At 41.2% G+C, this 15403-nt stretch overlaps 1 protein-coding gene and 1 non-coding gene across 2 annotated transcripts; both read right to left on the bottom strand.

Moving 5' to 3' along the window:
• Positions 1 to 2310: 2310 nt before the first annotated feature.
• Positions 2311 to 15040, bottom strand: LOC123931320 (zinc finger protein 501-like). Its single transcript, XM_045988304.1, has 5 exons — positions 15025 to 15040; positions 6750 to 6876; positions 6163 to 6262; position 5691; positions 2311 to 3168 (listed from the first exon to the last, which is right to left on the bottom strand). Exons 1-5 carry the CDS (start codon positions 15037 to 15039, stop codon positions 2311 to 2313), a joined length of 1101 nt encoding a protein of 366 aa, XP_045844260.1. The 5' UTR covers position 15040.
• LOC123931960 lies at positions 11866 to 11969 on the bottom strand. Its single transcript, XR_006816378.1, has one exon. It is a non-coding gene; the product is annotated as a small nucleolar RNA U13 (small nucleolar RNA).
• Positions 15041 to 15403: the final 363 nt, after the last annotated feature.

Below are 15403 nucleotides of genomic sequence, written 5' to 3' on the forward strand. Positions count from 1 at the left end.
TAAGCCTCTGCCATCGGTTCAGGTCGTGATCTCAGGGTCCTAGGATCCAGCCCCACAATAGGCTCTCCACTCAGAAGGGAGCCTGTTTACCCTTCTTCCTGCCTTCCTCTCTGCCTATTTGTGATCTCTCTCTCTCTCTCTGTCAAATAAGTAAAATCTCTTAAAAAAAAAAAAAAAAGAAAAAGAAAAAAGAAAAAAGAGGAAAGTATAACACAACTTACATAATCATACTATTCCTGTCCTTCCAAAACCAAAACAATGGGGGATATCTTTTTTTCTGCCAAAAGCCACATAATTAAAAACACTCACAAAGTGAGCCCATTATGTTAAATGAGCTTTGCCATAAAACGTGGGTTTTACTACATTCTCTGACTTAAAAGTTTATTTTAACTATTGTAAGCAGAGCTAACCTGCTTTCTTTTCGATTCCACCTGCATGGAATTTTCTCTTCCACACCTGCACTTTCAGTCAGAGTGTTCTTAAAGCTGAAGTGATTCTCTTGAAGACTGTATACAGTTGGGTCTTGTATTTCCTTCCATTCAGGCAATCTGTATCTTTGGATTCAAAAATTTAGGCCCTTTATATTTAAAGCAAGTATCAGTACAAGTATGGAGTTACAGTCTGGGTGTTTAGAATTATTCATCACTTTCTTATTCATTAGTTATCGTTGTGATTTGATGATTTTAGATAAGGGAATATTTACATTACTTTTCTCTTTATGTCTTATGTATTTTTCACTTTGTGATTACTATGAGGCTTAGAGAAGAATCTGACAGCAGTCTATTTTAACTTCTTACCAGCTTAGTCTTGCATACTTAACCACTTTCAGGACTCCACTAATTCTCTAAAAATGTGGATGTACAAATGTATGTCGTTTTACGGAAGTTAGCTCTTCTCTGATATCTATCAGAATTTCTTCATTTCAACCCCATCAACTTATACTCTCTAACAATTACTGTTGTGAAGATATTTCAATAGTTTATTACTGGACTGCCATCTTGTTTTCATTAAAAAGACCAATTAGTAAAGCATTTAATTGGTGATGGTCACTTTTTTTTTTTTTTAGTTTTAACAAATGGAGAATGATGTTCTGAACACCTACTTCATGATGACCTATATCAATGTTATAATCACAAGAGGAATAGTCACCTGGATTTTCCTCATATTTTCTATGTTACACAGTCCTTTATCTTCCATGGAAAATTAGATATGCATGAATCCCACCTAAAGAAGAAGGGCATCTTATATCCCTGATCAACACCAATCACCTACATACTTTCACACACTCACTAGAAACAAATGAATTTTCTGAAGAGTTCTAAGAATAGAAACACATTAATAATTGCAAGTCACAAATCTCATATAGGGTCCATGGAAACACAAACACACTGACATTATACCCATGCGAAAATCCCTTCTCTCTTTTGAAGCATAATAGCACATACATTATCTAACTAACTTTGCATTAAGACTTTTTTGATATAATCTGTGAAAAAAGTGTACTGCTTTGTTCTGGGAATTCTATGACATTTATTGACATTTGATGTTCAACTAAATACATTTGTAAGGACTTCTATCTTTCAAGGTCCTTTTCTTCTCTGAACTCTGATGTTTCCTAAATTGTAAGAGACAGTCTTTCCTCATTCATTATGTTTGCACAGTCTGACCCAAGACTGCATTTTGGGATACCGAGTAAGGACTGAATTCTACTTAAAGACTTGGCCACTGTCTTTCCATATTACAGTTTTGCTCCTGGATGATAACAATGATGTTGAGCAAGTTATGACTTCCAGCCAGAGGCCTGCCATGTTCTTTCCATTTCTAGTATTTCTCCTCAATATGAACTCTGGGATGCTGACTTAACTGTTGAGCAATACAAAAGCTTTACCACATTCTTTACACTTACCAGGTTTCTCTCTAGTATGAATTCTGGAATGCTGGGAGAGGCTTGAGCACTAGGAAAGGGTTTGCTAAATTTTTCTATTTGTAAAATAATCTCCACTATACATTCTTGGAAAAGGAACAAGGGGTTAGCATTGCCTACAGGTCTTTCCACATTCTTTACGTGTGTATATTCACTCTCCAAACTGAATTCTCTGATGTGAAGTTAGAGTTCAGCAGTCCTCCCAAATTCCCTCAGTCTTCAAATTTGTTAGGACTAGTTCCAGTAGGAATTCTGTGATGTTGTGTAAGGTGTGACTGCTGGATAAAGCTCTGGCCACATTCTTTACATTTCTAAGGTTTCTCTCCAATATGACTTAAGTGATGTACACGAAGGGATGCATGCTACTTAAAGGCCTTGCCACATACTTAACATCTGTAAGCTTTCTCACCAGAATGAATTCTCTGATGTCGAGTAAGGCCTGAATGGGACACAAATACCTTGCCACATTCCTGACATTGGTAAGGTTTCTCTCCAGTATGAATTCTGTGATGTTCAGTAAGGTGTGACATCTGCTTAAAGGCCTTGCCACATTCCTGACATGGGTAAGGTTTCTCTCCAGTATGAATTCTGTGATGTTGAGTAAGGTTGGCTACCTGCTTAAAGGCCTTGCCACATTCTACACAGTTGTAAGGTTTCTCTCCAGTATGAACTCTGTAATGTGTAGTAAGGCCTGACTGATGGATAAAGGCCTTGCCACATTCTTGACATTGGTAAGGTTTCTCTCCAGTATGAATTCTGTGATGTAGAGTAAGGCTTGAGCTGTGGTTAAAGGCTTTGCCACATTCTTTACATGGGTAAGGTTTCTCTCCAGTATGAATTCTGTGATGTTGAATAAGGCTTGAGCTGTGCTTAAAAGCCTTGCCACATTCTTGACATTGGTAAGGTTTCTCTCCAGTATGAATTCTGTGATGTTGAGTAAGGCTTGAGCTGTGGTTAAAGGCTTTGCCACATTCTTGACATGGGTAAGGTTTCTCTCCAGTATGAATTCTGTGATGTTGAATAAGGCTTGAGCTGTGCTTAAAAGCCTTGCCACATTCTTGACATTGGTAAGGTTTCTCTCCAGTATGAATTCTGTGATGTCCAGTAAGGTGAGACACCCGGTTAAAGAACTTGCCACATTCTTGACATTGGTAAGGTTTCTCTCCAGTATGAATTCTGTGATGTTCAATAAGGCTTGAACTGCGGGTAAAGGCCTTGCCATATTCTTGACATGGGTAAGGTTTCTCTCCGGTATGAATTCTGTGATGGTGAGTAAGGGTCAGTGGCAATTTAAAGTCTGTGCTGTATTCTTTACTTTTGTAAGGTTTCTCTCCACTACAGATTGTCTTATGAATATGTGTTCCTGATGACTGACTAAACATGTTCCCAAACTTCTTGTATCTGGATGGGTTTTTTCCCACATAAATTTTTGGATGATCACCAAAACTGGAGGACTGCTTAAAATCTCTTTCACGTTCATTAGGATTCTCTCTTATATGCATACTGTTAGACAGAAGGATGGATCTTTGAGAAAAGACTTCCCCACATTTAATAGGTTTGAAATGGATTTCTGAAAAATGAATCTTCAGATGTTTATTAACATTTGAGCCTTGATGAATTTTTTTCTCAGATTCACTGCCTTGAGCAATTCCCTCTCCACTGAAAAAGCTCTGGTAATTCTGAAGGGATGAGTCTTTAGTGAAGGACCTCCCAAATGGATCCCACTTAGCAGTTGTTTCTCCATGCTGAAATCTCTGAAGTTTAGAAATATTTGAATGAAAGGTCAATCCAATCCTATTTTCAAAATTGTTCAAATCATTATTTTCAGCACAGGCTAGGTAACTTTCCAGATTTTCCACATTCTCCATCCATAAATGTGGACGTTTGAGTGTCTGAGTGGAGCTCCTGCTTATAGAAACACCATGCCTTGCAGAACTAATGGACTTAAAAAGGAAGGTTTTACCGAGTAATTTGTATCTTTCTCTATTATGGGCAGCAGTCTCAATTTGGATATGTCCTTTACGATCATTATCCCAGTCTATCATTAGGTGTAACTTCTCAAGGACACTATGTTTATATTGACCCACTGACACATTTTGAAATGAAGCTTCTTTGCATGGCTCTGGCAGGAAGCTCGGGGTGACCTGTGAAGATACAGCTGAAAGATATTGAAAAACAGAAAAGTCAAGTCATCCCACTTACTACTTTCAGACGAATATACTGAGGATGTCTAACATAGCAACCATAAAATCAATCAGAGAACGTCAGCAAGATGGCTGAGAAGGAAGCATCAGGACTTTGTTCCTCCGATAACAACTCACCTAGATATGCTAGAATATTCACAACCACCAGAAATAAACGAACAACGTATGGGTAATATTTACATAGATAAATATACACATAATATTATTTGGAAAGGGCATAAGCCTGATTCATATTTGAGTTACATTCGCATTGTTCAAAAGTGTTGAAAACACTTTTAAATCCTATTAAATTAAATCCTATTAAAAATATACATTAAAAATTAAAAAGACAAAAACCACAACTAACTAATGTTGTGGAAAGTCCCATACAAAAGATAGCACATTATTATGGAATATGCAAAACCAAAATAAGCCCAATTTTATCTAAAAAATACTACAGAATATAATGTATGAATGATTTTAAAGGAAACCTTCTATAGAACTATAATTTAAATTCTTATATCCAAAAAAGGCATTTTCTATTTTGGCATACATTCACTCACAGTAAAACTGTAAGGAATCTTCATTAAAATCAGTCATGAAGAGGTGTAATGAAAATATTATGAATAAGGACTTAAGTGACATCAAAAAATGTAATCTGTTACTGATACACTCCTCATCTTACACAGAATTCAAGGGTCTAATCCCTTCTTTAGAGCGAAGCAGAGAAGCAAATAACTTCCTTTTCTAAATAAGCAAACACCATCAAAGTTGTAAAATATGCTAACAATCATTTTATAAAAATAGTAGGGATTAAACCCAGATACATTTTGAGTAAATAGTTAAAAAAAAAAGCCTTACGATTAATTTTCCCTGAAGTAAAATTGCACTTATGAACAGAACATTTTTTTTCAATGTGGGAAATTTACTATCTACATCACTTCTTATAAACCACATGCTGATTTCATATGAGGACTTTGATCTAATATGTAGAGATGAGTCTCATAGACAACTAATAAGAATGTGAAAACATATGACAAAGTCACAGGAACCTCATGTTATGAAACAAAATTATAAAATGATGCAATTACTTAGAGCTAATAATCGAGACTTTATTGTAGGCTGTGAGATCTAAAAGTTCTGAATCCCCTATAACAATAATTTATGTAGGAAATCTAGCAAACAAATAGAGACATTACATTAGTTCACCACTGAGGAATGGAACACATGGAGGGAAACTTCTCCTTTGTACAAAGAAAAATGAATGTTTGGAGTGAAATAAAGAATTACATTGTCTCATTTTAGGGAAATGCTTTGTTACCTGATGAACTGAGTCTAAGTTTTATATGATTAAGTCTAAAGCCTCCAGGGGCACCTGGGTAGCTAAGTGGGTTAAAGCCTCTGCCTTCAGCTCAGGTCATGACCCCGCATCGGGCTCTCTGCTCCGTGGGGAGCCTGCTTCCTCCACTCTCTCTGCTGGCCTCTCTGCCTAGTTGTGATTTCTCTCTGTCAAATAAATAAAATATTTTAAAAAAAGGACAGGTCCTAAAAAAAAAAAAAAAAAAGACCTAAGCCTCCAGAACACTGGAAAGCATAAACCAGAAAACAGGTGGCCTATATCTCCAGTGTCCCGGGTATTTCCACACCAATCCCCAGTATGCCCACTACAATGCAGGCACAGTTTCTCACACAAAGCAAAACAGAACTTAGAAGAGACTTAGCATAGAGACCATCAGAAATAGGGCGATTTTCCCAAGACCCTCATAGCAATGGAAGAGCTCTCAGATTATGGAGACCCTCCCACTCCCAGGAGAGGCTCCTGGTCCTCCCTGTGGACATGATGGACCATCACTAGAGCTGAAGCAGAATCCTTAGAGAAAATAAAAGCATGATGATGTTGGCTTACACATGTCCCTCTGGGAGAGACAGAGACAGAAGACCCGGCTTCTCCATCTGATTTTCATTCAAGCAGAGCTACTGGAACCACATTTGAAGGTTTACCTTCCTCCTTCAGACTTGGATTTCACCTCTGTCATCAGCTTCATCCATTCCCACCTACCTGGATCAAAGACCACTATCTTCTTTCTCGTCATATCCCAAGAGTCCTTCTTTTGCTCCAAAAAGGAGACCAAATCAGGCTTTGACACAATGAGACCTGTTTAATAGAGAAAATGAATATACATATTGCTAGAGAGTCTTTCAATCCACACTGCACTCAGCAGAGAAGAGAGAACTTTGCAGAATTCTAAAAGATGATTGCATAAACACTGTTGACCAGCAGCCCCTGTAGAACATGAAGGGCTTTCAAATAATCACATCCTAACTTGCACTTCTAAGTACTGCCAATACAAAAATAAGGAGTGAAAATTGCAGTTTAAATGCAGGCAGTACCATTTTATGCCATGCCAGGCTTTCAACAGCCACTGATCTATAGACATGATGTTACCTGAAGGAAGGGGAGGCTAAGGCTGAAAAGTAATCATCAGGAGGATTTCTGTCTACACCTACAAATCCTTATTTGTGTTCCTTAGTGCAGTGATCTGATCTCCAGTTTTGCAAAGAGGAATCATCCAAAAGACAGTCTTCAAAGGAGAATGAAACCCTGAGTGTGGTCTGGGAAATCCAGAAGGAGTCATTCTCACCCAAGAAGAGCAGGTGTCTGTAGTTCTCCAGCATCACATCCCTGTACAGTTGCCTCTGAGTGTGGGTCAGGCATCCCCACTCCTCCTCGGAGAATTCAATGGACACATCCCTGAAGGTCAGCTGTCCCTGCAATAAATACCACAGTCACCAAGTGGCCACTGACACAGTTCACAATGGTCCCTAAGATCAAAGAGGGAGAGTTAGTGTCTCCACCTAGACCCCAACACCTAAGCGACATTGCTTACCTGACTGTACCCACCAAACCTTATCCCACATTTGACTTAACCTTTTCTTTTCACCTTATCCTTTTTTAAAATATTTATTTATTTAATTAATTTCTTTTTTTAAAGATTTTTTTTTATTTATTTGACAGACAGAGATCACAAGTAGGCAGAGAGGCAGGCAGAGAGAGAGAGGAGGAAGCAGGCTGTCCGCAGAGCGGAGAGCCTGATGCGGGGCTCGATCCCAGGACCCTGAGAACATGACCTGAGCCAAAGGCAGAGGCTTAACCCTCTGAGTCACCCAGGCACCCCTATTTATTTAATTTCTTTTCAGTATTCCAGAATTCATTCTTTATGCACCACACCCAGTGCTCCATGCAATACATGCACTCCTTAATACCCACCACCAGCCTCATCCAACCTCCCACCCTTTGCTCCTCCAAAACCCTCAGATTGTTTTTCAGAGTCCACAGTCTCTCGTGCTTTGTCTCCCCATCCAATTTCCCCCAATTCCTTTGTCCTCTCCTTCTACCCATGTCTTCCGTGTTATTTGTTATGCTCCACAAATAAGCAAAACCATATGATAACCGACTCTCTCTGCTTGACTTATTTCACTCAGAATAATCTCTTCCAGTCCCGTCCATGTTGATACAAAAGGTGGGTATGCATCCTTTCAGATGGAGGCATAATGCCCTATAGTGTATGGACCACATCTTCCTTATCCATTCGTTCTCTGAAGGGCATCCTGGTTCTTTCCACAGTTTGGTGAACTTTTATGAATGTTGGAGTACTGATGGCCCTTCTTTTCACTATATCTGTATCTCTGGGGTAAATACCCAGTAGTGCAATTGCAGGGTCTTAGTGGAGCTTTATTTTTAATTTCTTAAGGAACCTCCACACTGTTTTCCAAAGTGGGTGCACCAACTTGCCTTCCCACCAACAGTCTAAGAGGGTTCCCCTTTCTCCAAATCCTCTCCAACACTTGGTGTTTACTGTCATGTTAATTTTGGCCATTCTACCTGGTGTAAGGTGGTATCTCAATGTGGTTTTGATTTGAATCTCCCTGATGGCTAGTGATGATGAACATTTTTTCATGTGTCTGTTAGGCATTTATATGTCTTCATTGGAGAAGTGTCATAAAATCTATCTATGAGAAACCCACAGTGATGGGGTGCCTGGGTGGCTCAGTGGGTTAAGCCTCTGCCTTTGGCTCAGGTCATGATCTCAGGGTCCTGGGAACGAGCCCTGAATTGGGATCTCTGCTCAGCAGAGAGCCTGTTTCCCCCTCTGTCTCTGCCTCTCTGCCTACTTGTGATCTCTCTCTGTCAAATAAATAAATAAAATCTTAAAAAAAAAAAACTGCAGCAAATATCTTCCTCAATGGGAAAAAGCTAACAGTCTTCCCTTTGAGATTAGGAACACCGCAAGGATGCCCACTCTCACCAGTCTTATTCAACATAGTATTAGAAGTCCTAGCCATAGCTTTCAGACAACAAAGAGAAATAAAAAGTATTCAAATTGGCAATGAAGAAATCAAACTCTCTCTTCACAGATGACACGATACTTTATAGGGAAAACTCAAAAGACTCCACCCCCAGACTACTAGAACTCACTCAGCAATTCAGTAATATGGCAGGATACAAAACCGATGTACCGAAATCAGTTGCTTTCTTACACATTAACAATGAAAACACAGAAAGGGAAATTAGAGAATTGATTCCATTTACTGTAGCACCAAGAATCATAAGATACCTGGGAATAAACCTAAACAAAGAGGTAAAAGATGTGTGCTCGAGGAACTATAGAACACTCATGAAAGAAACTGAAGACACAAAAAGATGGAAAACCATTCCATGTTCATGGATCAGAGTAATAAACATTGTTAAAATGTCTATACTGCCTAGAGCAATCTCTACTTTCAATGCCATTTTGATCAAAATTCCACCGGTATTTTGTAAAGAGCTGGAGCAAACAATCCTAAAATTTATATGGAATCAGAAAAGACCCCGAATTGCTAAGGGAATGCTGAAAAAGAAAAACAAAACTGGGGGCATCACGTTGCCTGATGTCAAGCTTTACTACAAAGCTGTGATCAGCAAGACAGCATGGTACTGGCATAAAAACAGACACATATGTTGCGGAAAATCTGAGGTGGCCCAGGAAACCCAAACGGCACACAGAGAGATGGGAGAACACAGCTTTATTAATGCCAGCGGGCTCTGTGGGATCCTTCCCAAAGACTGAGCACCCTACAGGGTTAGGAGTGAGTTTTAATGGTTACAGACAATGAGGGATTGTCCAGGGTGTTTCCCCCCTCTCTAAAGGCCTGGGCACTTTCCTAGTCTCTCAAGGCCAAAGGCCCTTTCCTGTACAAGTTTAATCTGTGTGGAGGCACCTCCAGAGAGTGCTAAATCACCTTAGGGGCTGTTTCTCTTTCTTTTCTTATTCAAACAGGACTGGCCATCCTCTCTTTTTCTTCTGTCTCAGGAGGAGCAATGACTTATTATCTTATCTTAGTCAAACCAGGTGGCTATGGGTCCTTAGTCTAAGCAGGAGCAAAGGGGAACCAGGGACAAAAGGAGTTGGAGCCAGGAGTCTCTATCTGCCTCACATACACCAGTGGAACAGAGTGGAGAGCCCAGATATGGACCCTCAACTCTATGGTCAAGCAGGAAAAATATACAGTCAAGAAAAAGGCAGTCTCTTCAATAAATGGTGCTGGGGAAATTGGACAGCTGTGTATAGAAGAATGAAACTCGACCTGTGGAGGCCGGGAAAATTAAGCCCATTCCACTTCAAGTTTAGTTGATGTGGGAAACAGGCAGAAGAAAATCATTAAAATTCCTCACCTACTGACAAGCTCTTGAAACAGAGTGGCTCTCCCCTGGGGACTTAACTGCCCTGACCTTGAGGTTTTGCTAAGGACAATCCTAGCCTGACCAACCCCCTACCCCAACAGGTCTGACCAGGATCCCGTAAGTCTACTTTAACAATTCCTTTATCTCTAAACCTCCAAGATAGTGTCGAGAATCATTCCCAAGTATATGGCCCACTGATATACATCTAAAGGGTCTCACAGAAGATTTTTATGATTGGTAATAAATAACCTTTCTCCCAACAATAGCTAGCCCCTCAAGGTCCTGGAGACCTTGCTTCCAAAATACCTTGGAGACTTACATCATCCATAATCCCCTTTGTCCTCACCCACTGCTGAATCCACCCCTACTCTGCCTTTAAAAACTCTAACTGTAATCTCATTTGGGGTCCAAGTCCCTACTCCACTGTGTCTGGTATACTTGGGCCCAAGCATAAGCTTGTGAAATAAACCCTCATGTGATTGCATTTTTGCTTGGCTCCTTGGTGGTCTCTCAGACGCGCGAAAATTCAGGCATAACAGATCATTCCCTTACACCATACACAAAGATAAACTCAAAATGGATAAAAAACCGCAGGGTGAGGCAGGAACCCATCAGAATCCTAGAGGAGAATATAGGCAGTAACCTCTTTGACATTGGCCACAGAGACTTCTTTCAAGACATATCTCCAAAGGCAAAGGAAGCAAAAGCAAAAATGAATTTTGGGGACTTCATCAAGATCAAAAGCTTCTACACAGCAAAGGAAATCAGTCAACAAAACAAAGAGGCAACCCACTGAATGGGAGAAGATATTCGCAAATGACAATATAGACAAAGGGTGATATCCAGGATCTATAAAGAACTCCTCGAACTCAACACACACAAAACAGATAACCATGTCATCTTATCCTTTACTTCAGCCACAACACCCCATGGGCAGAGCCTCCTGTGGTGAAAACAGAAACTACACAATAAGAGGTAAAGGCTGGGGGCGCCTGGGTGGCTCAGTGGATTAAGCAGCTGCCTTCGGCTCAGGTCATGATCTCAGGGTCCTGGGATCGAGCCCCGCATCGGGCTCTCTGCTCTGCAGGGAGACTGCTTCCTCTTCTCTCTCTGCCTGCCTCTCTGCCTACTTGTGATCTCTCTCTCTGTCAAATAAATAAAATCTTTAAAAAAAAAAAAAGAGGTAAAGGCTGCCCACAGAGGCGTGTTTGGGCTGGCCCACTTTGAGGCAGAGGGACCAAGGTGGAACCCATGGACTGATATACAGTTCAAACTTTACCTCACTGTAACACTAAAAACTCCACCCATGGAGAACTACAAACCTCATTTACCTAATGTGCAAAGGGATCAGGTCTTAACCCAGGTTATGGGTCTGAGAGTACATCGAAAAGGACACACAGGTCAATATACAGAGAGGAGGATTCTAAACCAATGTTCGTAGCAGGTGTCAAATGGAACAAGAATGATGGCAGCAAAAAGGTATCCAGTGAAAATGATCTATCTTTTCACACATCACGCACCACCTATACATTTAGGAAGTAGTTATATACATGTTAAAAGTCAGAGAGTAGAAAATTGTCAGTGATTAATTCAAGAATTGTTTTCATTCACATGAGATTTACAAACCACATTGCGGATGATGCTGCCTCTGTCTTCCCACTATCAACACGAACACATAGAATGATACAGATAAAGCAGCTATTATTTACGAGGCTAGAATGATGAGGGATACAAGTAGAAAAACGTTTACCTTTAAGTCAGAAGGCTGACCCACAGGCTTCCTAGCTCTGCTAAGAATCAAATATATACGGCTTGCTACATTTTTTTTTTCAAAGATTTTATTTATTTGACAGACCGATCACAAGCAGGGAGAGAGGCAGATGGGGGGTGGGCAGCAGGCTCCCTGCTGAGCAGAGAGTCAATGCAGGGGTAGAGTCAAGGACCCTGGGATCATAACCTGAATTGAAGGCGGAGGCTTTAACCCACTGAGCCACCCAGGCACCCTTGCTTGCTACATTCTTTTTTTTTTTTCCCCACATCAGATGGGTAATGTGCCGAGGTCGTAACAAGGCTTGAGGGTGGCAGATGTCACACAAGAGTGTGAACACCCAATCATCATGCTTATGAACTACAAAAGGATCTGCTTGCTACATTCTTAAAGGGTCACTTGACTCCCTGTACATCTCACCAATATTAATATCGAATTGAATGATAGCATTGGAGAAATCTTGCAAAAGTAGTTTTACATGTACATTTTCAAACAAACACTTGTAGATCTAATACTCTGTGCACCTAGCCTCCCCCCTTGAACACTGAACATATAACCACCAGCTTCATGCAGCCAACCTGCAGCTCCTTCTGCCTACAGGTCCTGTCCCCACGCTACTTCAATAAACCTATTCTCTGGTACCATACAGCATCTCAAGAATTTTCTCTTGACCAAGGTGCTCAAAGATGCCACTACACAGTATTTCTTTGGTATCAATCATCACCTGTGACCTATTTCAGGATTTTAAGATGCTCAAACATGTTAATTAGGTGATTGTTTTCTTCTTCTGAAAATATAAAGGAGGAAATAGGGTGCCTGAGAGGCACAATGGGTTAAGCATCTTACTCTTGACTTTGTCTCAGGCCATGGTCATGGTCTCAGGGCCCTGGATCTACTCAGCACAGAGTCAGCTGGAAAGACTCTCCCTCGCCCTCTGCCTCTACCCTCACTCACCTCTCCTTCTTCCTTTCACACACACCATTTCTCTCAATCTAAAATAAACAGCAACAAAACTTTTTTTTTTGAAGAGTACGTCTATGACATGAGTGTGGAATAAAGTAAAAATTCACAAGAGGAAGGTCTGACTGAGTCAGATCCTCTACTCCCAGAAGTCCGTGCTACCAACTACACCAAGGTGGGAGTCTCCATCTGTCCAGTGCAAACTCATGTGAGGTGGCTTGTGAGCAAATGGTCAAGAAAGGATTCTTGAGACATTTTTGGTTTAAAAAAATCTGTTTTTATTAAACCTCATGGACAGGAGCCATTAGCAGAAAGAGCTGCAGTGTGATTTTGAGAAGGCATTAATTATATGCTTCTCCGTTAAGGGGACAGAGATAAAAGAAATTTTGAACGGATTTTCATATGCTGAAGAGGACTTACAGGGTCCTGGAGGTCTGACTATTGGCCACCTGAGGTAGCTTTTGCCTCTAGCAAAGCATTACACTAAGGCACGAATGAATTCCTTGAAGGTAGCGAGACTTTGCTTGTATCCAGTATTTATCAGTGAGTTGCACATTGTAAGGACATTTCATTTTCCTCTACATTTCTTTTGCTTTGCTCTCCTGATCAGACACTACAAGCAAAGAGAAACTAAGGAATTTCCAGCTGAAATGTGATGGTTTCTGCACATCACTCAGGAAATCCATCAAAGACCTCATCTATGTAAGAAGGAACAAATGAGCATTCCTGGGGGCTGTCTGGCAGAAAGCATCAAGCCATTAAAAGAAGTTAACATCAGCTGCGATGAAACAAGTTGGTATGAGTGCCTAAGGCACACTGAAGGACCTGTGACTACTGGTGTTGAGTAAGGGACTGGCAGTGCTGGGTAGGGATGGATAGGCAATGGGCCAAGTGACCAGGCTCACTAAAAATCCCAGGCATGAGGAGGCAGTAGGAAACCAGAGGTAAGGGAACAGAACCAGACCACCTTGTTTGTTTTAAACATCAGAGATGAGATATTCAAAGGAGAAGTAATCATGGTGCTATTGGGGGTGACATCAAGAGGATGTAAGTGCCCTGGTCATTTTCTATAAAAGACCAACCATAAAAGTGCTCTGTGGCAACCCATTTGGGACCCCTCTCACTCTAGAAAACTCTCTGTACTCCCCTTCACTTGATACACTATCCCTTTACCATTCTGTGTCCGAGATTCTTTCTTCTGCTCCAGACAGACAAGAACCCTACAAAGATGTGTTCTTTGTTGAGGCCACTTTTAGGCAAACAGGCTTGAGCACTGGAATGGGAAAATGTCCGGTTACTATCTGCCTGAACAGGGAGACCCATCAGGCAACCCACCCCCCAAACTGCCATAGGCCCTAAGTAACCAATAGGCTACTTAGAACCAGGTTCCATTCCTAAAAAAGGGAATATTACACCTCATCTTCCCCCTGTAAAAACAGGTCCCACCCACCACCTCCCTGCAGACAGCCTCTCTCCTAGCTCCTGTCCCCTGCTCCCTTGCTGTGTATCCAATGAACTTCTAGCTCCTTTGTTCTGCCTCAGGTGTGTTCTCTTGCTTCCCCTAGCCCGGCCCACACATGATCATCACCCCACATTTAAGAGGCCCCCATCTGGGGGCGCGTGGGTGGCTCAGTGGATTAAAGTCTCTGCCTTAAGCTCTGGTCATGATTCCAGGGTCCTGCATTGGGCTCTCTGCTCAGCAGGGAGCTTGCTTCTCCCTCCCCCCACCCCCGCCTGCCTCTGTGCCTACTTGTGATCTCTGTCTGTCAATTAATATATAAAATCCTTAAAAAAATTGTTTTAAAAAGAGCTCCCATCTGATCAAGATACACCCCATGTAGGCACCACATTCTTGTAGCCCCTAACCAACAAATCAGAATGTCAGTGAAATTATGAGAATACACTGGATTTATACACACGTCTATCACATATACTTTCCTGGTCCTGGAATATCTAGTATATTTTAGTAGGTTTTCCACATGCTAAAGCGTATGATCCCTGCCAATTTTTTCAGAAAATGTCCCAAGTTATTCAGGGTCTCATTTCCACTGGTTATCTGTGCATTTTCTTACTCCTAGTCTACACAGAGGTGATGAAATTTTAGATGGGACCTAAGTAAGACCACTTTCCTTCACTGATATCCTGGGACCAGACCCCTTCAGCAATAGGAATCCTTAACTCAACACCTGCCTCGTGGATCTGTCGCCAAGGGATTATTTTCAATACTGACCAGCAGGTCTTTCATTCAAAGTGACAACTGTGGGTGGCCCTCTGGAAGCCAGGTTGCAGTGAAGAGATAGAAGGCTCTGGCTTATAGGGGAAGAATCTAAAGACCTAATCTTGAGTATCATTTCAGAAAAGGTTCAAAAATTAGGTGTAAACATAAGGCAGAAACATCAGAAATAGAAAATTCGGTATTTCAGGAGAAAAAGAAGACAAGACCTCTGAAGTCAGACACAAGGCTTACCTGAGAAACGGCCATTTCTTCTTCACTTCCTCCTTTGGTGTTGGTCTTCACAAGGGATTCTAGGAGAAACCACAGCAGCATCAGGACAAAATGCTTTTAAAGACACCACCAGAGAGTGCCTCTTCACCTGTAAACTGCTCACCTGCAGGTAGGACTTTGTAATGCAGAGAAGGCCCCATTTCCTAGTCCTTTATGTCAGGAGCTATTCAGAAACAAGGAATTTCTCCCTGAAGGCCAATTTTTGACTTTTTCCTTCTCTCTTTCCTGGGTCCTCCCCAGCCAGGGACACACAACTTCTGCTAGAGCAGAAAGAAAGAAGAGTGTGCTCCATGGACCTGATGCTTCCAGAATCACCGGGCAGAAGCCATATGACCTCTGC

This window comes from Meles meles, chromosome 19, assembly GCF_922984935.1.
Source record: "Meles meles chromosome 19, mMelMel3.1 paternal haplotype, whole genome shotgun sequence".
NCBI lineage: Eukaryota > Metazoa > Chordata > Mammalia > Carnivora > Mustelidae > Meles > Meles meles.

What these genes read in the sequence shown, in the direction of transcription:
- LOC123931320 (XM_045988304.1), bottom strand. An exon ending in CAGACACCTGCTCTTCTTGG is followed by an intron (nt 6,263 to 6,749) that starts GTGAGAATGACT and finishes TCTATTAAACAG; the next exon opens with GTCTCATTGTGTCAAAGCCT.